The following is a 25,476-nucleotide window of genomic DNA, read 5'->3' on the forward strand; positions in this document are numbered from 1 at the left end:
TATCCCAAGCTCCCCGTTTTCCGTTACACACGCCGTTCCTCGACGCGGTTTCCACTGGAGGCCGATGTTGAGAAATAGTAAAAGCAGGCCGGAAGAAGGAATTCTCAGAATGCAGACCTTCTCCAGCGCGCGGGATCAGCTCGGAGGTCTCGGCTCCCTCCGCCTCTTCTCCTCCTCTCACGACTCTCGCTGTCAATGAAAATATTCACAGGCACAATCTTATCTTGCTTGAGAGAAAGTCCAATTCATCCTCGCGTTGGACGACGACGCGATAAATATGCACAGCTATTAGAGATGCTTATTACAGATGCGTCAGCACTATTACTTTATAAAGAACAACATAATACAAAAACAAACGGTGACATCAAAGTGAAATTACTCAAGTCTATTTCTTCGCGTTTTGTTAAATCCCGTTCAGTGTTAAGCGATGGTCAATCTTTTACCTTACTAATATTCGTCAATTACAATCTCGCTTTAGTAATTAAAAAAATTATTACAAATACATTAATACTATCGTTAACGCATTTTTTTCAACGGAATTATTAGTTTATCTCTGTTTTAAATTCCGCTCTTGAAGAAAGGAACTGATAAATGTCTCAATAAACTGATAATGATATCAGTAATTAACGATATGTCATCAGTTACCTGAATAGTAACCATCTATTACTGATAGTAATCAGTTTGAGACACTTTGTCAGTTCCTTTTAATACTCATTAATCACATCGCTATAATAATTTTGAAAATTAATACGAATACAATAATGTATATTGTGTTTTTTTACTTAGAAAAAATTGTTATATTAAAAGAAACAGAATTACTGACAATGAGTCTATCTCTTTGCTTTTTCTTAAATCTCGTCTATCAATAAGCGATGCGATATAGTCAATCTTACTTTAATATCCGTTTGAAACGTCGCAGGAATAATTTAGAAAATTACTACGGAATGCACGAGTATTATTTTATAAAAAAAACTATAATAATAAAACGAACGTAGTCTATCTTTTCGTATTTTCTTAAATCTAGTCTATCGAGAAGTGATCGATAAGCAATCTTACTTCAATTACTCTGCCAATCACATCGTTGTACTAATTTGGAAAATTATTACACGGATGCATTAATATTATTACTTTATAAAACGATTACAACATAAAACGAACGGGATTACTATTGGGAGTCTCTCTTCGTTCATCGATAAGCGATTAAATATATCAATTTACTTTAACCTTCGCTGACTATCGATATTGCTCGTCATTTAGAAAATTAAGTTAGAGTAAGTATATTAAATAACATAAATTACAACTCAATGTTTAACATGGTCTGTATATATATATATATATATATATATATATATATATATATATATATATATATATATATATCAATAAAATAAAATTGCTTAAATAAGGAAATAATTAAAATTTTTTTAAGTACATAATTGTAGACTTTGCTCGCTAACAACTGCTTCCTACTATTACGAAAAATTCCTGCGGTCACGGAAAATTCCTATCTCGTAATCGAGTACTCTCGTTGAGTCCGTTGGCTAAACAGCTGGTCAAATAATTTCAAGTCCCACAGAAAATTCTTACAATTTCCATGAGAGAATCGATCGATCAAACCATCGTCGTATTGTGCTGGTCAGTGGGGAGATTTTGCAGGAAAGCGGAAACGGACGATCATCCTGGCTTCTTTTATATGGTTTTATATATAATTTACTTGGATACATACTCTAAGGTGTTCGTCGCGATACAATAGTGAGTCGTTACTACAACTGGTCTACGATTAGCGGCGGCAGCTTTCGTTTTCGTCTGGCACGGCAAAATATATAAATTTGTTTCGTCTATCTATTAATCCCCCCCCCCCCCACCCACCCTTTGCCAGCTCTATTCCTTCCTGTTTCGGAGCGAACGCAATCGCGATGACCTTACGAGTAACCATTTAAAACTGTATTACAAGCATCGTCCATACAAATACATATAGTCTATCAATAACACCCAGCTGGCTCGCCCCCCGCGACCCTAAGTGAGGAGCCCCCCGTCCGGCTCGACGTCGTCCCAGCGCGACTGTAAAAAAAGCGCGACCAGATGGTAATTAAGTACAATCGACTGCCGGTCCTCGTTGGGACCTGCGAAACGATAACAGGACCTTCCAGGAGAAACTTATTGGAGCATTTACCACCGGCATCAAGTAGAAAGTGTAAAAACTGACCCAATCTGGTAACGTTGTGCGGCAAAATAACGGGGTTTAATTCATTGAAATTTTAAGTTAAAAATTAATTACCGCGATAAATTAACTTAATTGCACTGCTACGACGGTCCTCTTGAAAATTTTAGCAACGATTTCTTACTTTCTAGTAACCATTCTTCACATCGGACTTGAACTGTTTTTCTTATTACAGTTTGTGCAGTGTATGTCCATAAGTTTAACCTGGAATATCCTGGGACCTGCAAAACGATAACAGGTCCTTCCAGGAGAAACTTATTGGAGCATTTACCACCGGCATCAAGTAGAAAGTGTAAAAACGGACCCAATCTGGTAACGTTGCGCGGCAAAATGACGGGATTTAATTCATTGAAATTTTAAATTAAAAATTAATTACCGCGATAAATTAACTTAATTGCGTTGCTACGATGACTCTCTTGAAAATTTTAGCAACGATTTCTTACTTTCTAGTAACCATTTTTCACATCGGACTTGTACTGTTTTTCTTATTACAGTTTATGCAGTGTACGTCCATAAGTTTAACCTGGGAAATCCTGTATAATAACGTTGAACTATTGATTCTTTTTTTACGCTTTTGCGCCTCATTTGCGACTTGGCGACACAAAACACGAAATCCGAGAGAGACACGCGTGAGAATCTAATTGTTTCTTCGTTTCCCGGCTTTCTTGAATCCTCTTGGAATCCCTTGAAACCTTGAGTTTTCCAATTTGATTTTAAATCCTCAAATCCTACGCTGAGAATGTTCACATAAACCGGCTTCTTAAAACCCGCTTCGCTGATCCTGACGATGTCCCTCAGTCCACAGTGCGAATCTCCAAGAGATGAATAGTTCTTACGTCTAAGAATCGCAAAAATACATATTTTCGAATGGGTCCTACTCTATTCAGAAATCAATATACTTGCGACTCTTAGACGATTCTGAAAGTATTCATGTTATCTCTCGGGCTCGTACTTTTGAGTTCCTGCTGACACTGTTCGCTGTCGACTCGCGTGTCATATGCGAACGGAAGATTGGATAGTCTTGGCGAAAGGGCTAAATGCGCTCGAGCCGGCGAGCCTAATTAGAAAAATGCGTACAAACTAGGAATGTGGCGTACGCTCGCTTCTCATCCCTGTCCCCCCGTGAGATGAAGAAAACGGAGGAAGCATAGTAAAATAGAATACGTTATTGAGAAACGTAATAGATAATCGTCGAACGACAATTTTTACTGGCCTCCGTATCGTTTCGTAGATCTGTTCCTTTCAGTCGCCTCCCAGCACTCGACGTGAAACAAATATATATTCGCATTCCACGAAGAAGGAGACGTAAGTAGGAAGCCATAACTGGAAAGAACAGATCTTTAATGAGATCGAATAATAAATTACGTGACGTCAAATAATACGCTGTTAAAGAAACAAAATCGACTATTCTCGGGGTTTCTCGAAACACCCGTCGAGGGACCGATAAACGGGCACGTTACTCCTGAACCCTTCAAAACGCAAAATCTTCCCGGGAAGAATACCGTGTGCTTCATCTCGCGGTAACCAAAGAGACCGCTACAGAGTTACAAAATGCTCACTCCCTCGCTCGTCTTGGCACAGAAGTAACTTAATTAGCTTATCCACTAAACATATCGACGTAGACGAATTCCAGACGGCGCGAGTGTAAACATTTGTCGAGTATAAACGGTACATCCACGGTAAACCGATAAATTGCAACTAAACTTTTGGAGTACTTCCGTTGAAGTATTTCCAAGCATTTCTCGACACTTTAGTAGTACGTCCAAAAAGATACTTATAATTTTAATTCGCGTAGTTATATATTTATTCAATAGCTTGTGTAATTATTAAGAAATAAAGATATCTTCAAAAAAAGCTATCGTATAAATTCTTATAAAGTTTCAGTTACAATAATCTTTGCGTTGTCGATATTGTACCGATCCAAAAATCCGAATGTAATTATATAGAAATTATTCAAATTTAGTTTTATAAAAATTATGTTGCGAAAGCCGACCCTTCTTTAACCGTAACGAAGAAAAACGTTCAAGCGGCCTCGATACAAGAAGAAGGAAAAAGCGCACCGTCTCGAATCGTGCGGCACATCTAAATTTATTATTTATACAATGATCCGTTCTTATCGTAATATCGATTTCTCACGCCTGTCGCAAAGCGTGACTTAAGTGTACATGTACATGAATTAGACTTACATTTACGCTTCCTTCTCTCGCTTTTTTATTTATACATAAAATATATATATATATATATATTTATATAATATATGTATGGCCGCTGTTTTTGTGCGATATCATGTTCGCCTCCCTCTGCGACAGAAGAAACTACTCGCGTGATAATGTAATGAAAAATATGATTATCCTCAATGATTTTTTTCTTACAAGCTACTAATTTTCATTGACTTTAAGATTAATCTATTGGAAATTCTTTAATTCATTGTAAATTTCTGATTTACATAAACCATAAATAACCATACGCTTAATCTTCATGTTATAATTTTTTTAAATAATTTGTTAACGTTTAAGTAAATTTTCAATGCGTTCATTTTAAAAATTTGTAAATCTTCTTGATAAATTAATTCAAGAATAAAATATATGTATTTTTCTTTCATATGTGAAAATCTTTTCAGATTTTTTTACTTAATTACTGTTAATAGTTCGATATTCCTATAAAGAATTCGAAGTCAACAAAACAAAGTTATCTAAGATGTCATCTATGACATTTTGCATGTCAAATGAAATTATAGTTTTACAATTTGTTTTTTTAATAAAGTATCAGATAAGTGAATAATTGAAGGAAAAAAAAAGTATAGATTCCAACTATATACTTGCAATATCAAGATCATGATTTAAGAACACAAGAGTGATCGAACTCATTGTGTTCTGTGGAAGTATATAATAATCTCGTCTCTTTTTATTTCAAGATACGAAACGCAAGACGTTCTGTTATCTTAAGTGCGAGATATTGATATGCCGAAAATCTTCGCGAATTCGGTTCAGTCATAAAACTAACGTATGTGTAATTATGATTGGCAAAGGACGGCGAACATGGCTCTCGTTACGCAGAAAGATACACAAGCTTAAACGGAGCTAACTCGCGCCGAGGAAAGTACGAAAGTTACGTTCTCCAAAAAATTATGTCTACATGGGTTTTCTTTTTGTACAGTTGTTATCGTGAAGTAAATGGCGATCGCGATTAAACGCTGATGAGCGTGAAAAGATGATTGTGCATCTCTTGTTCTCTCTTGCTTTCCTTTTCTCTCGGATGCCAAATAGTAAACGCGAAATAGCGCAGGCAAACGCACTCTCTCGCAGGAAAACGTTTCTTTCTTTCTTTTTCTTCTGTCTACAGCTTCGCACGAATCAGGTATCGCGAACAACGAAACTCATTAGACCATCGAAGTCGTAGTGCTTCGACTCTCGTAAGAGCCAGTGTACCATTGGGAAAAGAAGAAGAAAACGAAATACAGGACGTCCACGTGAATCTCGATGCGGCCCAGGATAATCCGCATCAACGAGGATATCAGCAGCTGATTCGCAATCTCAATCAATTTTACGTTCGAGTTTCTCTAATCGGAGAATCCTTGTATTAGAAACTAGGGCGTAGATTCTCAGTTCTGTAGATTGATGGATCGATAGCGCACGGTGATCTCAGAGATCGGATTATCACGAACCCTTTGTGTTTTCAGAGCGCTTTAACTTCATAGATTTTTGCTTTCACAGATCTCTCGATATCGTTACTTATTTCACAGCTCTTCAGATCCACGCTTTCCTGGTTCTTGAGATCTTAACGAGCGGCTGTTCCTCCGATTAGGCACGCATCGAGATCGAGAAGAATTCCTATACATCGCGCGCGAATCGAGCCTATCGTCGAACGAAAACTACCTGACTCGTGTTCGTCGTCGGTACGTCATCGATAAATAGCGTGGTCACGAAAGTGTAACAGCCACTCCGGAATCGGACTGTTTTCCCGCCTGATCTCTTTCTCGCCGTCTGCTTCTCTTGCCAATCGACAATTAGAAGAGGCCCTTCTTCTTGCTCTTCTTATCTTTACCGTCGACAGTCCTGAAAGGAGAATTTTCATATCAAGATTACTGTCTGCGTCAGCGCGAATCCTAGTTGCACACCAATCGACGCTTTCCGATAATCGGCGTATGCCGGTGACACGGGACGTTCGATGAGGGGAGATGAGGACGAAAGCGGAAGTGATCTTGACGAAGTCTGGAGTAATTTGAACTTTCATCCTCGACCATCTCCGTTTGTGATATTAAAAAGTTAAATTCATTAACAAAAACGTTAATTAAATAATTAAAATCATATCAATCTTTTTACGCTCGTATCAATAAACAATAAATAATATAAGGCCGAGAACGAGCTATTCTTTGGTTTTTCGAATTACAATTTGTTTTAATCTTAACAACCAAGATACAGTTGATAAAAAGTTTCAGATATATTTCAGACATACTTGTCCTTCTTCAGCCGCATTAATTTGCATTTCTAATGTCGAATTACTATACTTAAATGTAGATTTCTACATAAGCGTATAATTATGCTGATTTTTACCCGTTATATTTTTTTCAATCAGCATAGTCATGCGCTCATGTAAATATTTATATTTAAGTATTTATATTTACAGTAATTCAACATTAGAAATGTAAATTAATGCGGCTGAAGAAGGACAAGTACGTCCGAAACTTTTCGCTAACTTGGTTGTTAAGATTAAAACAAATTGTAATTCGAAAAACCAAAGAACAGCTCGTTCTCGGCCTTATATTATTCATTAATTAAAATCATAACGCTGCTGACGTGTGCATTCCAATTGTACCATTTCTTTTCGAATCGCGCCTTTGAAAAGTTCATGTAATTATGACCAGTTTAGAATGTCTCGAAATAAAAATAAAAAAAAAAATGATTATGATACAATGATATTATGCGATACATAAATAATAATTATATAAAACATTTCTGTTTGTTTTATTATCGGAAAAAAATCTATCATTCTGTTCTCTCTGCATCTACTTTGCCTACCTTAGATCTCGCGAGAAGGATTTCAATTTATTCAAACTTATACTGCGCTGTACACATACACATATCCTAGAGAAATGCAGAAGGTTGAGATCCGAAAACGTCGACAGCCTCAACAAAAAAACAAAAAAAAACAAAAAAAAATCCTTGAAGCGAGACACGACTCGTCACGTACCGTTATTGCAAAATTGTTATATGCTCATTATTATCGCCGGCCGGTTCGCACACCGTAATGCAAAAGAAATATCTTGCGAATGAAAAATCTATTCATGCGAAAATCCATGCTTCGAACCCATCTTCTGCTCGCGAGGCACCAGGTAGCAACATGCTGATCTCTCACATGTGTGTAGGGTTGCCAACCGTCCGGTTTTGACCCGGACTGTCAGGTTTTTAGAAGTATTGTCCGGTGTCCGGTTGATAAGTCAAACCGGACGTCATATGTCCGGTTTTTACGTATATTTAAATAATAAAATGGTATTTAGAGCGTAAGGAACTATTTAACAGATTTCCCGCTAATTTTCGTGGCACTTGGAATTTGAAATGGAAAGACCATTACTAATCGGAAATCTCACCTGATTGTTTATATGTATCCTTCTTAAACAATATGGAGGAAATCGGCCACTCGGATGATTCGGGTGATGTTTCCGAACGCAGTTTAAGATCTGAACTCTAGTAGCAGACTAGTTTTAGGACAACAGATCTCAAAAGAAAACAGTCTTCGATAATAGTTGCTCAATGGTTGTATAATTATTGTTTTGTTACATAAATATTGTAAAGTCTATTGAGCAGTTCATATAATTTATCAGTTTATTTTAATTCGTGACTCAGTGTTTTGATTATTTTACAATGAAAGGTAATTAAGTATTATTTACATTCAGAGACACATCGATGACTTTGCCCAGTTAAAAATGATAATTAAATCAATGTCGATTCTATTATTATTATGGATATATAACAATGAATAGCTATATTCAAGAAATGTAATATTACTACAAATAACTTATTAAAAATAGTACAGGCTGTACTTTCAATACCAACAAGTAATGCTTTCCTAGAAAGAGTGTTCAGTTCAATGGGACAAATATGGACAAAGTCAAGAAACAGAATGGAAGTTGAATTAGTTAAAGCTGAATTATTTACTCTTATTAATTTTGATGTCATGTAATGACTTCGTAAATTATATTAAATCTAAACCTAATCTATTAAAAGCTGTAAGAAATATAGAAAAATATGACTTTAAGTAATCGAATGAGCTTTGATATCCAAAAAATTTTTGAATATTTTGTTTTTACTCAAATATTTTTATTACTAAATATTTTCTTATTTTTGTTCAAAAAATCTTTTACGTTTTAATAAATAAACATATTTTATTTTAATGTTAAACGTGTTAAATGTTTTAACAAAATATTTATAACAAAATATAACAAAATATTAGAAATTAAATATATGCCTATAAGATGTAATAATATTTAATTTTAAGTTTAATAATAAAATTTATCTTCTATTAAATAATAATAACAAATTATTTATTTTATTGGTCCAACTTATTTTTTAAATTGTTTAAAAAACAATATTATAATTTCTTATAAAATTTTGTGTTTACTCTAATTTTATGATTATTATTTATGATTCTTATAATTATTGTTTATGTCCGGTTTTGTCCGGTTCAATTTTGTTTCCGAAGACAAAATATCCGGTAATTTAATCTTTTTGAGTTGGCAACCCTACATGTGTGTGTGTCCAGAAATCAAGTCCCGCGTTTCCGCTTCGTGCTTCGTTGCTCTCGACTTTTGTCTGACTCTGCCGCGAACGGATCCTCGCGAACGGATCCTCGCGTTCGTCTCTTCCGCGAATACAAAGGTACGCGTATTTTGTATGTCTCACGATATATGCACTCTCTAACATTTTACGTAAAACTGCAGATACATATGCACACCGAGAGCACGTTGATATATCGTCATTTTAATAAAAGTCCTTCAAAGGGGAAAATAAAGAACGAAAGGAACGTGAGTGATCTCGAAAGATCTGTTTGCACGTTAGTCACAATTTTTTCTATGTGTGCGAAAGATTTTGCTAAAAAATTGATTATGTACAAAGTCGAATTTAAAATGACGATACGTGATGGAAAAACAGTAAAAACATTATGCACACATGGCAGACTATAATGGCACATAATAAAAGAAGCGACGAAGGAAAATTGCCCGAGCAAAGATTTTCGCATCGTACGAGCATATCAACGCGCATTTAATTCTCTCCTTCGAATTCCCACTGCGGAGAATCTTCGCAGATGCAATCTTCCTTCGTCGCAAACGTTTCGACAAGCTAAATAATCGCAACGTGAGGATTGAAAACGGTTAGTAATTATTTTAGGTAAGCATTGCATTTATTTGCGAGAGGTAAAAAATAAGGATTATCGATTACGAAATTAACAATGTATAATTTGCGAGCGATTATTAGTAATAGGCGGTTACATTCTCCTCTACCAAGCTGTCTCCGCTTCCTCCTCTCTGGGATCGATCCTCCGCGATTCGGAGGGATTCCCATCGAAAACGAGAAACGTCAGATCGTGTGCGTGCGAGAGCGGCACTAAAATTACGAGCGTGTACTTTTTGAGCAATTGTTACTCGCGAGCGATAAACACAGAATGCGTGAAAGAGTGAATCACGAACGGATGAGACCGACAGCTTGCTTAGAGTTTACAATCGAGCTGAGACCTCGCGAACCGCGCGAGCTTAGGTATAGCCGAGGCGGCGGCCGTTTGTGTTAACCCTTTACCGCGTGTCCTCCTTTTTTTTTTCTTCCGGCCGATAAAAAAAGAATGTTCGCCGATCTTCTTTCGCAACTCTTCGGGATACATAGCGATTACCAACGATTACCCAAGTATCATCGAGAACGAACGTAACACGAACACGTGATGCGGCAGCAACCGCACACGTCGACGGGGAGAAAAGGAGGATTGACTATGGCACGCGATGCGGTAAAGGGTTAATTAAAGTGTACACGTGTATCGTGTGAATGTGTGTATGCGCACGTATGCGTATGTAAAAAGTGTTGGATGCGAGTACAAAAGACCGAAAGTCTTTGTCCTGCGCCGGGGACGAGTGACACACAATTTTTGCGCCTCCTTACATACAATCTCGAAGTTTATCAAAGTTGCAGTGCCAAAAATACGTCGCTAAATGTACATATCGCTAATATATATATTTATATGTATACTTAATAAGTCGTGTGCGCTGCGTATCGCCCAGACCGCGTGATTTGCCGGAAAACCCAAGAGGGATACTCCGCATCTGCGTGCGCGGCGAGAGAGCGACGATCGTGAGATTCGCGAGATTAAAACGGGCGTGCGACGAGACACACGTCGTGTTCACGCGGGATCACGCGTACATACGTCTAACTTTACGATGGAGGAATTCAGACGCGAGACGCGATGTCCGGGAAAACGAGGAAACCAGCTGGGACGAGCTCATGTCGCGTTGCAAGAAATTTTGAGACACAATTCATCTCCCCCCCCCTCTCTCTCTCTCTCTCGGCGACGAAACTTTCTTAAACTTTCTTAACTCGAATGTTCAAACTCCTTTCCCGATTTGCGGTACAATATTCCCGCGCTTTTAATCGATTCGCTTTAGATCGGATCCTGCCGGGACGATCAGCTATTTGAACTCTCGTCGAAGCAAGACGAGCTTGAATTTCAACAGCATGTTTTCAGAAACGCCGAAACGACGTTTCTGAAAACATGCTATTGAAATTCAAGCTAGTCTTGCTTCGTATCTCTTAATACGGCAAGTGCTAAACAGCCGCTCGACTTCTGTGTAATAATCAAATGCTCGCGCAGCGTAAGAAACTGACGTCAACTTCGTCGTCCAAGAATGCGACTCCGTCCGCCGCGAGATTTCCATGTCGTCCAGGACACCCCAATCCCCATTTTCCCCTTTAATTAGCATGAAATGTACGTTGGAGTTGTGCGCAATGTCTCTCCTACAGAGGCTAGTCGAAATAACGGTTGAATAACGAAACAGTTGAGTGAAGTGAACGCGGAACGAAAGGTTTTACTGAAGTATATCTAAAAATTTAGCTACACACAGATCAGAAAATAAATTTGTTGGACGTCAAAATAATTTAGAAAGAAACGCTCGGGATGAACGAGGCTGCGAAAAATTTTGATATTCTGACAATCAGTTTGAGCGTTTTACGTAACTATTTTGATGATCTAACAAAATGATCTTCAGATCCAAATCTGAATGAAATTTTTAAGTACTTCAGCAATACTGAAAATTAGCGAGGGGTGATCTATCGAATCGCGCGCGTCTCGTATGTCTCGTGTGATTGCCTTTAACGGCTCGTCGGACGCTAGAAATGTACAATTGCTTTGGATTACGATATGTATCGAACGGTTTAACGAGCGCACGCACACGCGGAGCGAGTAAGCGCGGCTTATCGCGACAACCGGTACGCACAGAGTACATTCGATTTTCAGATCTATTTAACACAAAATTTCGAAACCGATTGAGAAAAGATTTCTAAATAAAATTCCTAAATAAAAAAGAAATTGATTAAAGCACAAAGTCTTAAAGTAAAAAAAAAAAAGTACTTTGCACGTTTAGAGGCTAAAAGAATTAATTTAGTACCCATCTTTGCTTTGGAATCTTGAAAAGACAAGAATAAATTGATAACAAAGGTAATATTCGAAAAGAGATTTCCGATTTCTGCCTTTAATCACTGACGGAATTGCAAAATTTGCTGCTGAATTAACGTCGACCGTTCGGATTGTTCGGATAGGCAGTACTTACTCTCCTCGAGTAGACGATAAGACTCCTCTCAACCCTTACTCAGGCGATCGATGTCGCGCGTGTATAGCGCCTTGGAAAATAAGAGGCGCTTCCCTTTCGATTCTATTTTGATTGCGAGCCACCTGACTGATCTGAATTATTTTGATTCTCACTCCTGCCGAGCCAAGGGAATTTTAGCGTGAACCTGTCGTTGTTCAGAAGAGAGGGCAATCTCGACTGGATAAGGGTTGATAAGGGTCGTGCGCGAGGTGGAGTTTGCGCGGCGATCTCGGAACGGGTCTCGCAAGCGAGCGAGAGCGGTCTGGGAGATGGTCTCTATTAAGGGTGCTCAGGATGCTGTATGACAAGCTGTATCTGTGCGGGGCTGTCTTGAGGTGATTTGAAACTGGTGTGACGGCGAAGGAGGCTGCTTATCCCTCGGGACCCCCTCAACGTACCCCCGCCGCCTCCAGATCCCTCGGAGGACATCGATCCCGTCCTAGATCAGGAGGATACCCCGATATGGTATACACACAAAAGAGACAAACAAACCGAGCTTTTTTTTTGGCGAGCGTACATCCGGTATAGCAAGCTCGGATGTAAAAAAAAAAAGAAATACGCGCGCGGACTTAAGCCTATGTGTACCCGCGCTTGATTAGATCAACGGGACACTAAACGGTGGAGAAACGCCACCGACGTTCTTTGCACGATGAGTTTTCTCGCAGGAACCGATGCAGTAACGTCGGCAGCGATTTAGCGCTGAACGTGCTTGTCGGATCTTATCAGCCGCATGCGAGAAAAGATATTTCGCATAATTGCATTTGGATTGGAAAAAAAAGTTTACATCTAATATTGCACATTTAATATTAATCTAATGTCTTACTGTGAGTTGAAATTGGACTGCCCTGTTCAGCGCTAAATGCACGATATTATGCGATATTATGCGAATGAAAGTCGTGAATGTACATGTGCGGACAATATCACGTGAATTATAAATTGTAAAATAAAATTCGTTCGGCGACGATAATCTTAAGAGTCGGGTCGATTATTATTTCGTTATTGGTGCAAGCTTCGTGAAAGTGAAATGGGATATGTAAAGGGTCGTCAAATATCAAGCGTGAATGGAATGTTTTGCGGTGCGACAACTATTCAATTGCACATCAAACTCTAAACACGTATCAGCGACTACGAAATACGCTACTGCGAGAGCGAAGTCTGTATTGCACAATATGTACTCACTATCGTATCTTTCTTTCACCTATAAATTTCTCTCTGAAAACTTGTAAAAATATTACAATAATTTTACTTAGAAGAAAAAAATTTCAAATTTTAAAAGCTATTTCGAGTTCACTCTGAGTCACATGAAGATTGTACCACCGGTTACATTTTACAATCTCCTTTCAACGAATTTCATGTAACGATATTCAATAACTTCCGTAATGAGATCCCGCTGTGACTTCGCCGCGACAGACTCGACTCCATTTCTTTCTTTTTTTTTCTTTTTTTGATAAACGATTTCTGCAGCCGGAAGAAGATACGGTGGCGAAACACAGTGTACAAGAAAGCTATCAAGCTGCGTCAGACTCTAACTGCGCCGCGAAGTGCTTTTTGCGCCAGTCAAACCGGATGTCTAAACAACTCCGAGAACTATTACTAAATCACCAGCGGCTAAGCATCAAGCGATATACAACTGCTTCGTTGATCGTTCGTAATCGTGTCAGCGTTTAGAATAAAATAAAATGAAATAAAACAAAACAGAATAAAGCTGAATGTAAAGACGTTTCTAAACAAAAAAAATAAATAAAAAATAAAAAATCGTGCGAGAAACAACGATATATATATCCTTCTCGAGACAAAACGGAGAAATGAACGTGTGAGAATGCAAAAAAAAAACACAGCATCTCTTTCTCTCGTTTTCGTCTCGGTGCAGGCTACTTACTCTTTCGAGTTCGCCTCTAAGCTGCGTCTACGTAGTTCTTCAATACTGTGGCCGGTCTGCTGCTCCCAGGCAGTCTTCTCCGCCTCGAACGCTCGTCTCTTCTCCTCCAGCTCGCGCACTTGCTGCTCCAACGAGCGTCGCATTTGCTCGTGCCTTCTCTGCAACTGTTTCCGGATTTCCCGCGTCTCGACGTTAGTGTTTACTCGAATAATTTAACGTCTCGCCGAACGATTCCGCGTAAAAAAAACACCACGAGATAAGACAAAAATTCACGTCGGAATAATTTCGTGTCGGAGCAAAAATGGATCTTGAACGAGTAAGAAATAATCTTCTCAAATGCTAAATCCATTTTCAATTGAATCCATTGAATAACAATCAGCGATATAACTCGAGCGAATTTTCACCAATTTCAACTTATAATCCCAAGATTAAAAAAAAAAAAAAATAGGTAACATCATTAGAACGCTTCACTTACATCCGTCTCGGAATCTTTCAACTTCTGCCTCTTCTCGCGAACTTTCATCTCGAAAACTTGCTCCATTTCCGTCTCCATCTTCTTCATCTTGTTATCGTGCTCGCGCTTCTCCTCTTCCAGCTGCGCCAACGGGTTCCTAAAAAGATTCAAGCGGATTCGAACTGAAATATATGAACCCATAGAATCCTGGACATTGTATACCGTCGAAATACAGATATAAGATGACGCGCGTGACATTTAGGCTCCTTCGGCACACAGCTTATCGTTAATGAACACTACCGTATTTAATCACGTATGAGATCTCGTTAGCTCTTTGCTGTACAAATTTCAAAATTTCATATTTTCAATTTTGGTGAAAATAAACTTTCGATTTCTCAAGAAAAACTGTAACAATTTTAATTAACTACCCAGAAAAAAATGTAATATTAAATCAATAATTCACATGTTTGATATATAAGCAAGAATATAAAACTGCTTGAAAGAATTTATAATCTTAAACAGACATAATTTGCTTACATAAAGAAAAAAAATTTCTCCATGCAAGAAGATTTTATATTCTTGCTTATATATGAAACAATAAATTGTTGATTTGATATTAATTTTTTTTCTGTGTACAATTAGCTACAGTTGTATTAATACAGAAATAATTAGTAATATAATTAGCATGAATTGATGTATTATTATGAATGGTAATTACAGATATTGCAAAGAGATAACAGATAAATCACATAAACTGATGTGGCATCATCGCGGAGCAATTACGCGTTCGGTATGACGAGGCTACGAATATTCCGAGAAATTTAGAGACCAGCATATTTTTCATAAATGTGCATGAATATGTCGCGAGAGACAATTGAAAGAATAACAATGCAGAAGCTAAACACTTCCTGATAATATTGCGACGAGAATAGCTAATTCCCTTCGGCGAGAAGCTTGTAAGTGCTTTGGGATCGTATAATCAGTTAAGCTAAACGTTGGAGTCCTGATTTGCATTGAATCGATGTTGTTACGCGCATTACAAATGATAATTGGTTCATTACTCACATTATTGGATCGTGGCCAATTAAAACATTGCTCCCAATCGACGAGAGATCCGATTAAATTCCGAACGTTTGTCGCAGAATTTATGCAACGTACCATTACATGCGTGGAGAAATGATTTTATATATCATGTTCAACGTTTATAAATACACGAGAATATTTTATGTATCATCGAACCTCAGCCTCGTAATTTTAGAAATTCTTTTTCATACGCAACGCAAATCAGGACTTCCATGTGGACGATTGTCACAGCGAAATTTTTTAAAACCATAAGATATTTACAAATATTGAAAAAAATATTGTAAAAGTAGCTAAATGTGCTTCTTCTTTACATAAGGAAACTACTTGTTACATGTTACGCTAAATACTAATGCAAAAGTAAACGCACATAAATATAAAGGCGGCAAGCAAACCTAAATCGTACTAAATTCAGAAAAAATCTAATGTACCTAGTTGCTCTTTTTAAACAGTATGTAATAATTTGCATCGGGTATTACTTCGGAGGACTCACTGAGTATCAAATGCAAACGCTTTATCAAGCTGTCGCACATGTAAATCAAATAAAAATATGCATTTTAATGTTACAATTATGGAAGGCAACAGCATACAACAAAAACACAAAATCGAGAGAAAGTGTATGACTTTTAATTATATAAGTTATAAAATAAAATAAAATGAAATTAATATTCCACTTTAATTATGTCAATATAAAAAGTAATTAAAAGAGCAATTAACGGAATTAGAGCATACAATGACTTTTTCATTAATTTTCTCACTTTCGAACTTGCGATACTCTACGTAGTGAGTCTTCCCTGTTTGAAAGAACACGGGGAAATTCTCGAAATTCGACAAGGCTTGTGCACACAAAACCATAATATATCCTTTTGAGCCTTATTAAAGGACTTACCACACCATCATGAAACTGTTCATCACTCCTGGAGGGCACAAACTGACCAATAAGAAATTCACCATTAAAATTCGCACGGGCGACACGCTGTCGAAGGGTTGGTTGGTCCGTTCGTCCCTCCCGCTCCCTCGGCAGCGTTTCTCGTGTCTAGTCTACGGATACAGATCCCGCTCGCGATCGAGAAACGCTAAGATAATTCGAGCGCGAGAGTCGCCGAGGCCTTCGATAGTTTGCATGCACAACCTTTCTCTGAATTCTTTTCCGGACGACAAAAAGACGAATGGAAAGACAAAAACACACACCGTGTGGTACAAGCATGTTTCGAACAGTATACGCAATCGACTCGCAAGAAGCGTCGTATTATTGGTGGTACTGAAGCTCGAAATAAAACGATCATCTCATCACGCATACACAGTCGAGTGCTTCGCCGAGACACACACACTGCGTGCTCAAATCAAACTCAACGAAACAAACAACCTTGCTCGTGTTTCGAATAGAAAAAACGAGCGTCGTGTTACAACGAGCGGGCCCGGCTAAAAGAGACAAGTAATCGTCCCGTCGTCTTTATCGCGTCCGGCAATAATATGAATATTGAGCCACTGGGGACAGGTGAATTAATAAATTGGACCGCATTATGCGACGATCAAATTGATTTAAGGGGATGGATAAATTAGCTACATTTGTTTTATTCTCTATTAAATTATGACGCTCGATTTATCTATTTCGATAGAATAAGACACATAAAAAAAAAAAAAAAAATTAAAAATCTATTTCTCGACAAAACTGTTTCTAGTACAGTAATCAAACGTGTGACAAGAAATCGCACGAGTGTACTTACTTATTCGAGGCCTTTGTCGGTTTACCGTCGACGCCTAGACCGGCCAAGGTGCGACACCTAAAGTTCTCGTAGTGCACGTTGTTCGTCACGTCTTTTAAATCCTGCACGTGTGTCCTTACCACCATGTTTCGGAGCGCAATAAAGTCGCAATGTTCCAGATTCTCGACTACACAGAAATCAAACAGAAACGCGAATTATAAAACACGACATACAATTTGCATACAAATAAAGAGCTGATCGTATTTCTAAGATTCAAATAGTCTCTAGTATCTCACTTATCTACTATATTCCAGATATTATTTTATATAAATATAAATAATGTGTAAGAATATAGTTAAAAATATAGTTAAATGTTTAAATCAAAACTTTTAATACAAAAACTAACTACTCCGTAGTTAATGTTGTACATGCAAATAATATTTAAACAATAAATTTTTTATCAGGTATAAATTTTCGTTCAATATTTTCAATTTCAATTCAGAAATATCCGTACACACCTTCCGCAATTCCCCATGGATATTTTCTTCCTCGCAGTTTCTTCCCGTTCTCGCATTCGACGACTGTGTTCGCTCCCACGACTGCGAATGGCACTCTGTCCCTTAATAATTTATGGAATTTGTTGTCCTCTTCTTCTTCAACCTCCGGGAACTCGTAGATTTTTATCTTGTGTTGCGCAATTTCGTTCAAGATCTGAAAGAAAAGCGAGACAGTAAACCAAGTTAATAAATTAGAAGAGAGAAAAAAGTCTAGACTAGACTGCTATGAAATATATTTTGTCTTTTGTAGATTTATAAGTGACAGTTTCTGAAAGATTTATAATACTTTCTATGTTTTTACATCTCCTGCACTTTTCAGAAAAACGGACTTATTTTTTCTCTTCTTTAAAATTATAGTGTATTATCAGTATATAGTGTAGACAAATCGTACCTGTTTCTTGAAGTGTGCGCACTCATCCGGCGTCATGGTATCTGCCTTGGCAATAACAGGTATGATGTTAACTTTGTCGTGGAGACGTTGCATGAATTCCACGTCGAGCGGCTTCAAACCGTGACCGGAGGGCGCGACAAAGTAGAGACAGCAATGCACTCGACTGTCTGGGATCTGCCGTCTCGTTACACGAGACTCCGCGTTGAGAAACTCTTCATACTTCGATTCGATATAGTCGATTACTGGCACCCAACTGCACAAAGACAAAAAACGTTATTAAATAAGCTGTAGAAGTCCAAAAACGGATAAATTTGATGGAGTTTAATCGCGAGTTTTCGATCGTTTTGTCAATGAATTTATTACCAGTTGCTATTGTCCACAGCGTCACCGAAACCAGGAGTATCGACAATCGTGAGGGTGAGATTAACGCCATTCTCCTTCAGCAGCACTTTGCTAGTTTCCACGGCAACCGTCTTCTTTAACCTCAGGCTGGGTCCGAAATATTCGGCACTGTATATGTCAGCCAGGAACATGGAGTTGATCAAAGTGGATTTGCCAAGACCCGATTCCCCTATGAAAATTTAAAAGGTTCTTTAGTTTGACATATATAAAATATATCTTGAGATAATTCATGAGACTTTTTTAAAATTAAAAAGTTTAAATAATAGAAGTTTAACACGAATTGTACAATTATAACAACAAGTAAAATATGTATCTTAATCACCTAAATAATTTAATTAAAAAAATTAGAAAAATGTCTTCTACAGTTTTAATAGGAATGTTCTAAAAGATATTTTAATCGTATGATAATTTAGCTAAAATATTTCGTGCAGTAATTGGAATAAAATTGTGACGTGTACAGCACTATGATTATGGCTTTTTTTATTCTAAAATATTTCTATTGTATCTGATTTTCTTTTTAATATATTTTGTTGCAAGAATATAAATACATTTTTCGATGAGAATATTATTTTACAAATTTTGTTTCGTAAATTATAATAACAAAACAAAGTATAAATCTGTAAGAACCTCCTAGCCATTAAGTATTCCGTCATCGTGACAACGGTCATTAATCTCCGTCCAAGTATTTACGGTCGACGTTTCTCGGATGTCCCGCGTCGAACGGACCGCGTCCGCGGTCAAATAAATTCGGTGCGACCAAAACGAAATGAGATAAAATGAATGCCGTGACCTTTTAATGCGCGAACCTTGAACCAGGCGAAGTGAGCCGCGCCTACGTCTTCACAGCCAAGGGTAAGGCTCTCTTGAATTGTTCTATTTATGGAGGAACGGCTCCGCTTATACGCGAGCTAATAATAGGCCCCGCACGCAGCAGACCACGCTCTCAAATTTCTCCAGACCCAATGACACTCTTTCGCACCCGCGTGTACGCGCCTCGTTCAAGATCGACAGTTTGCAGTCAGCACTTTGTTATCATCTTCACCTCCTCGAACTCCTGGCTGATTTTTTAAAACGTCTTCCATTTGCCGCGTATATATTTCCAGGCCAACGTAATTTTATGGCAACTTCTTTATCGTAAGAAATATATAATTGACTGAATGAAGACGTCGTAGTCTCGCGTTAGAAGCCTTCAATTACACTGCTCCTTGCGTTAAGGAAACTGAAGCCTGAGTGATAAATTTATGAGAAGCAGCAGAGAGAAAAAAAATGCAGGCTGTGCAATTAAACGATTTACAGCAATTTTCAATCGGCGAAGTCGCTACGCGTTATTGCTGCAAATTAGCCGTCTCGAGTAATAAATAATGGCGAGATCGGCATAGAGAGAGAGAGAGAAAGAGAGAGAGAGAGAGAGGATTCGACGAAGGTCGGAACCAAGCGTGTCCCGTGGACGCGCATCCTCGCGCGTGAGAACCGCTGAACCTCAGCGGCAGCCTTGATCCAACAAGCGGGGAGAGAAGCGAGCGAGAGAGAAAGAGAGGAACTCGCACGTGCTCGGCAGATGGGAGGTAGTTGCATCGCGAGATGATATTCCCGACGAAATGGGAATACCGCTGCAACTACCGAAGAAACGAATCCCTTTGTCCTCCTCCCGAACCAGCTCTCGCGAGACAGACGGCCGTTTGTTCTTCCGCTGCCGCATAATGGGCATTTTAATGCCCAGCCCGCGTGAAACGAGGGATCGCGTTTCCCGCCGCGAACCAGAGATTCGACCTCGATGATATAGGACTCCGCGGCGTTTCCACGGACACCGCGATTACACGTTACGTCTTATCGATTCGTTCGCCGTTGCTCGGCTTTTAAAAAAATTGCTCGTGCACCTGTGCGCATTTCGTAAGCGTAAATATCATATCATGAATTATCAAAATCAACTCTCTAAATCGGAATCAGTGAAGTTTTATTGATTTCAGTGCTTACCACTACATCAATTGGTGAAATACGCACTGGCTTTCAGTGATGATACACTGATTCCGATTAGCGGGAATTTCCCCCTCTTAATCGAAATCACTGAATAGACGGTCAATATTTCCTAATTATCATAGCCATAAATATAGCACTGCAAATCAGTAAATAATATACTGATTCCAATTTAGAGAAAGTTAACTTACATTAATAGAAAACTTTATTCCATTAATAACTTGTGCAATTCGTGTTACAATTAAATCGCGCAAACTTGTCTCAGTTTTCACTACGGACTGTCTACCGACCTACGACCATGAGCGTGAATTCGAAGCCCTTCTTCACGGCCTTCCTATACACCTGGTTAGGGAGATTCGCGAAGCCGACGTAGCCGTCGAGCTCCTTGGGCTTGGTGGGCGGCGTGGGTCGCGCATGGTGCAGCAGACTCGCTTCCTTGTTGCTGTCCTCCTTGGAGGAGATCGCGTTGCGCGCCGACTCGCGCCTGTTGCTGTCCTCCGAGGCGTCGTTCGGAACAGTCGTCGCGGACGGCAGCCGCGACTTCGCGTTGAGCCCGGCGAGGGCTCCGCTCGAGTACACCGGCGTCGTGTTTGGTGATGTGAGGCTGCTGGCAGTTGTGGCGTTCGCCACCGACGAATTGTTCACCTGAGATCCGGGGGTCTGCGTCGGCGGCTGCGGCGGCGGCACCGACGGCACCGACGGCGATGAGATTATTCCTGTACCGTCGCTTTTGAAAAATAGTTCACGCTTCGTCTGAATCTGCATGAAGAAAAGAACGATTGTTAATTTCGTGTCTATTGCGTTCATCGGGCGTTTAGATTCCTCGAGAATCTGAACGACACCAATTAGCTCTTTTATGCATATGCTCTAAAATCTCGCAGAGTGAAACGTCATTCTACGCTGAGAAAGAAAAGTTGTGAAATTGACAAATTTTTCAACTCAATTTCTTCAGTTCAAGTATTTATGTAATTTAACTCAAATACATAAAATATTTGAACTTTAATTTTAGCATTTATATATTTTATTTAAATACATAAATACTTTACTAAGATATTTAATCAAATTGAAAAATTTAGTCAATCTCTTTTGATCAGTGTGAAAGAGTGAACATTGAGTCTGTGTAATTTTTCGAGTAATTTGTCACTTTAAAAGTAAAAATTCACTCCTAGTAGAGAATAATGAGAGTTGGGTCTATGCAAAATTTCAAGTGATTCTTCTCACTCTACGAGATTAGAGAGAATTTCGAAAGAGATACATGTATATTATCTCATGTGTACGTGACGAAATAAGCGCAGCTCAGTTCAACCGTTTTAATCAGAATTTTCATTCAAGATTCTCAGAATGAACATTTCACCCGGTTTTCAAGTCAAGGATGAATCTCACGTTTCGATAATCTGGTACTAATAATTTAATGATAACGACACGCGTTTTTCGTTTAATTAACTTAAATTAAGAAATGAGATTGCGACTCCGTTAGCCTCTCCGTTTTTATGTCCGATTCGGTTGAGTGCAAACGAGGACGGGACGCGATTTCGAGGCTCGCCGCTTCGCGGGAAAAGCCGACATTGTTCCGCGATACGACTGCCGACGCGATTCCGCGCGTTACTTCGACCGTGACGTGCACATTCGCGAAACACGCGTAAGCTCGCGAAAGAGCATCGTGAGACGATAAAATCGCATCGTCGCGTCATGGAGGAGCGATCGATATTGTGTGCCAGCGAACGGCGGTAGCGCGCCGCGGCTTCCGCTACCGCAATCTTACACACTTCCGGACGGAAGTGGCCGGAGTGCTAAACATCGACCGTTATTCGAAGGACAGCAAAGTTGCCGCGATGAATGATCTTTCCTTCATGTGCCGCACGGAGAGAATTTTGTCATAAAGTGTATCTCAAAAATATGCTAGTCGTGGGGCAGTATTGTATTTCGAAGAATTTTAGGTAATTCTGTTTCTCATTTATTAATATCTTTTATACACATTTTATATTTTAATTTTAACACAGTAAAATACATAATGTCTCATTACTTTTATTAAAATATATTTCATGTACTTATAAAGAAAAATTAAAATACGCTTCATTACTTTCACTGTAAAATTTTTTAATAATTTTAATGTATGTCGAACAGATTATGATTTCTTATTGCTTTAAATAGAATGCTTTTATTAAAATATGTTTCGTGTACTCGCAAAAAAATTAAAATACGTTTCATCACTTTCAATGTAAAATTTTTAATAATTTTAATGTATGTTGAACAGTTGCGATTTCTTATTGTATTAAATAGAATAAGTAGCGATAAACATCAACAATACAATATTTTATATAAATTTTATAACGTGACAGTCTCAATTTGACATAGTCGTTTATGATAATTTTATCAAGCAGCATGGTAAACTGATACGCTGTTTGTATCATACATGTGACAATACGTAACACCATATGTCAATGGAAGAAATGGCGAAGCACAGACAGAAGATTCATGATCATCCAGATGTCCTAGATTCGAATTCTACTAAAGTAAGCATGTTTTTCAAAAGACGACATATCTAACGTTAGATTACATAAAAACGGTCATATAAAGACAATAAATTTCGTATATAATTACACATCATTATAAAAAAAAGTTTGATTTCGAATTGTAAAAGTTTTGCCTTAGAACATTTTATAAATGTTGCACGGTAATTTTTATTAAATAGTTAACAAAATGTTTTTCTTTGTATGTTTCAAAAATTCCTATCGTTGCTCGTATTTGATATGTAGAAGTGTGATTCCAAGTTTATCATCACGCTTAATAAAATTTATGATAAATTTTGTGGAAAATTGTAAGAAAAAAATTCACGTCATCAAAATACGCAAATTAAAATCTCGAAAACGTGAGAAAAAAAACTTACTTATCTATTTACGATACTTTATACACTGAAAAAAAAAACGTTATTAATTTGACTAAATTTTTCAACTCGATTAAATTTTTTCAGTTCAAGTATTTACGTATTTGACTTAAATACATAAAATATTGGAATTTTAGTTTAAGCATTTACATACATTTACCTACATTTAATTTAAATACGTAAATGTTTAAACGGAAGAAACTCAATCAAGTTAAAAAAATTAAATCAAGATAACAACTTTTTTTCCTCAGTGAATTAAAGCAAGAAAGAAGCTTATATTATTCAACATAACTAGTTATACAAATGAGTAAATTTAATATGCAACGCTTTAACAAATTTAATGCGCTTTGATACTCATGGAAATGGAATTTGCCATTAACTATAGTGGAGAATTACGATTTTTCCACGGTGTGGAGGCAATTTAATTCAACAAATATCTGCCACTCAAATTTCTGTCGAGTGTCACTTAGTATTCCAGTTGCCTTGTGCAATTAGGAAAGGCGATTGGCCGCCTAAGTGGCGGTCGTTTAGCGTTTCGAGACGTATAAGGGAATGTTACAGAAGGCCGTGGTACGCAACGCGGTTCCGTTACACATGAGCGCCGATCGTGGAATACGAATGAATCAGATAATCTCAGTGCACACGCGTAAACACAGCGTGCGTAAGGTCAAGGCGGAGGAAAGACCGTCTCCGTTAAATTCCCGCTAATGAACCTGAATCACCAGCCAGTTCAACAGCTCCTCCGCTCCGATCATTCTGTTTATCTGAATTTTTACCGAGCGGTCGTTAACAACTGGGGTAAAATTACGTTCCACGCGACTCTTTTTCGCCAATCCAAATTTATTCTCATTTATCTCACGTGGACGTCGTCGTAAAATAAAACGAATCGTTTCGCACACTTAAATGTAGAGTTTTACAATCGTTGTTACTTCGGAATGAGTGGCGACAGAAATGAGTTTCGCACAGAGAGAGGTTTCTTCGCTTGCCGAACCAAGTCTCTCTCACGCGTTTAAAAGAAGCCTCGAGTCGGATCGGCGGGATTATCGCGTCGAATACGAGACGCGTAATCCCGATAGATATGAGAGAAGAGATCCTCGCCCTCTCGAGGGCGCGAAGATCCTCCTCGCTTATCGGGGACGCCTCGCCCGACGCAATCGTTCCGCCGAGTCAACGTACGAACGATTGCGCTTTAAAAGCATTTCACGCGGGGACGCAGGGCAAGGGGAAGGGCGAGAGCAAATGGAGTGCAGCGTGCGGTGGTTTAGAGCGCTGCTGCTTTGTTGCAGCCGGATAAATCTTCGGCCGAGATCCGTCGCGGATTAACTTCGAAGCGGACGATATATACCTCCTGGCGAGCCACCTTCGTCGACCTGACTCTGTCAAACGTACAATGAGAATAAAATCGTTAAAAATATCAGTGTTTGCCAATCGATAACGAGAAGATGACGAGTAAGAAAACAAAATCGACCACTGCTTTTAGACTCGTGTAATTGTAAAAGAACGGAAACCTGGGAAACTCGCGGCACGCGATGTCGGCAGTTCTCCTTTCAAAATTGTTAACGCACTTAACAGACCCCGGAAAGAGACGATTTCGTCACATCCGTCTCGCTCTTTCGAGGAGCCAACAGTATAATATTATCAGTGCGTTGGTTGCGCACTGCTCTCGACGTCAGAGCCAATCGTCGGATTCGCGTGCGTCCCTAGCAGACCGGACTCGTGCACGCGCGTCGCTCGTAGCTATTGTTTTTCGCCGTCGTCGAGAAACGATGACATAGTGCACTGGAACTCCCCTCTGGGGAGGGTGCGAAGGTTTACACCGCTCGGCGTTGCCTCTCTCGCGTACACAAAGTGACTCTGGGAACCGAGGAGGGAACCATACGGTCCGTGTTGCAACAACGGAAAACCGGTCCACCGCATCGGTGCAGCATCATTCCGGGAGTACCGGGCTCACGGATGTTGCGAAGCCTCTCGGAGAACGGCAGTGTCTTTCGGGAAAGACGCGCAAAAAAGAGAGAGAAAGAGAGAGAGAGAGAGAGAGAGCAAAAGTGATGATGACCCGATTCCGTGGCGAGCATACGCGAACG

The 25,476-nt window shown here is 38.8% G+C and overlaps 1 protein-coding gene across 10 annotated transcripts in view; it reads right to left on the reverse strand.

Moving 5' to 3' along the window:
- Positions 1-1,684: 1,684 nt before the first annotated feature.
- Positions 1,685-25,476, reverse strand: part of LOC105204796 (septin-7) — a 50,157-nt gene continuing 26,365 nt past the window's right edge. For 7 of the 10 annotated variants that reach the window (XM_026137485.2, XM_026137486.2, XM_039458651.1 and 4 more), the window contains 9 exons: positions 20,799-21,267; positions 18,496-18,703; positions 18,133-18,385; positions 17,703-17,895; positions 17,206-17,371; positions 16,368-16,409; positions 14,420-14,555; positions 13,945-14,108; positions 9,598-12,504 (listed from right to left, as the gene is read on the reverse strand). In XM_026137485.2, coding sequence (XP_025993270.2) covers positions 12,345-12,504; positions 13,945-14,108; positions 14,420-14,555; positions 16,368-16,409; positions 17,206-17,371; positions 17,703-17,895; positions 18,133-18,385; positions 18,496-18,703; positions 20,799-21,267 — 1,791 coding nt within the window. In that variant the 3' untranslated portion in view covers positions 9,598-12,344. Of the gene's footprint in view, positions 6,277-9,597; positions 12,505-13,944; positions 14,109-14,419; positions 14,556-16,367; positions 16,410-17,205; positions 17,372-17,702; positions 17,896-18,132; positions 18,386-18,495; positions 18,704-20,798; positions 21,268-25,476 lie in introns of those variants that run through there. The other 3 variants (XM_039458649.1, XM_011174006.3, XM_011174004.3) reach the window with 3 other exon arrangements.

This window comes from Solenopsis invicta, chromosome 16, assembly GCF_016802725.1.
Source record: "Solenopsis invicta isolate M01_SB chromosome 16, UNIL_Sinv_3.0, whole genome shotgun sequence".
NCBI classification, from domain to species: domain Eukaryota; kingdom Metazoa; phylum Arthropoda; class Insecta; order Hymenoptera; family Formicidae; genus Solenopsis; species Solenopsis invicta.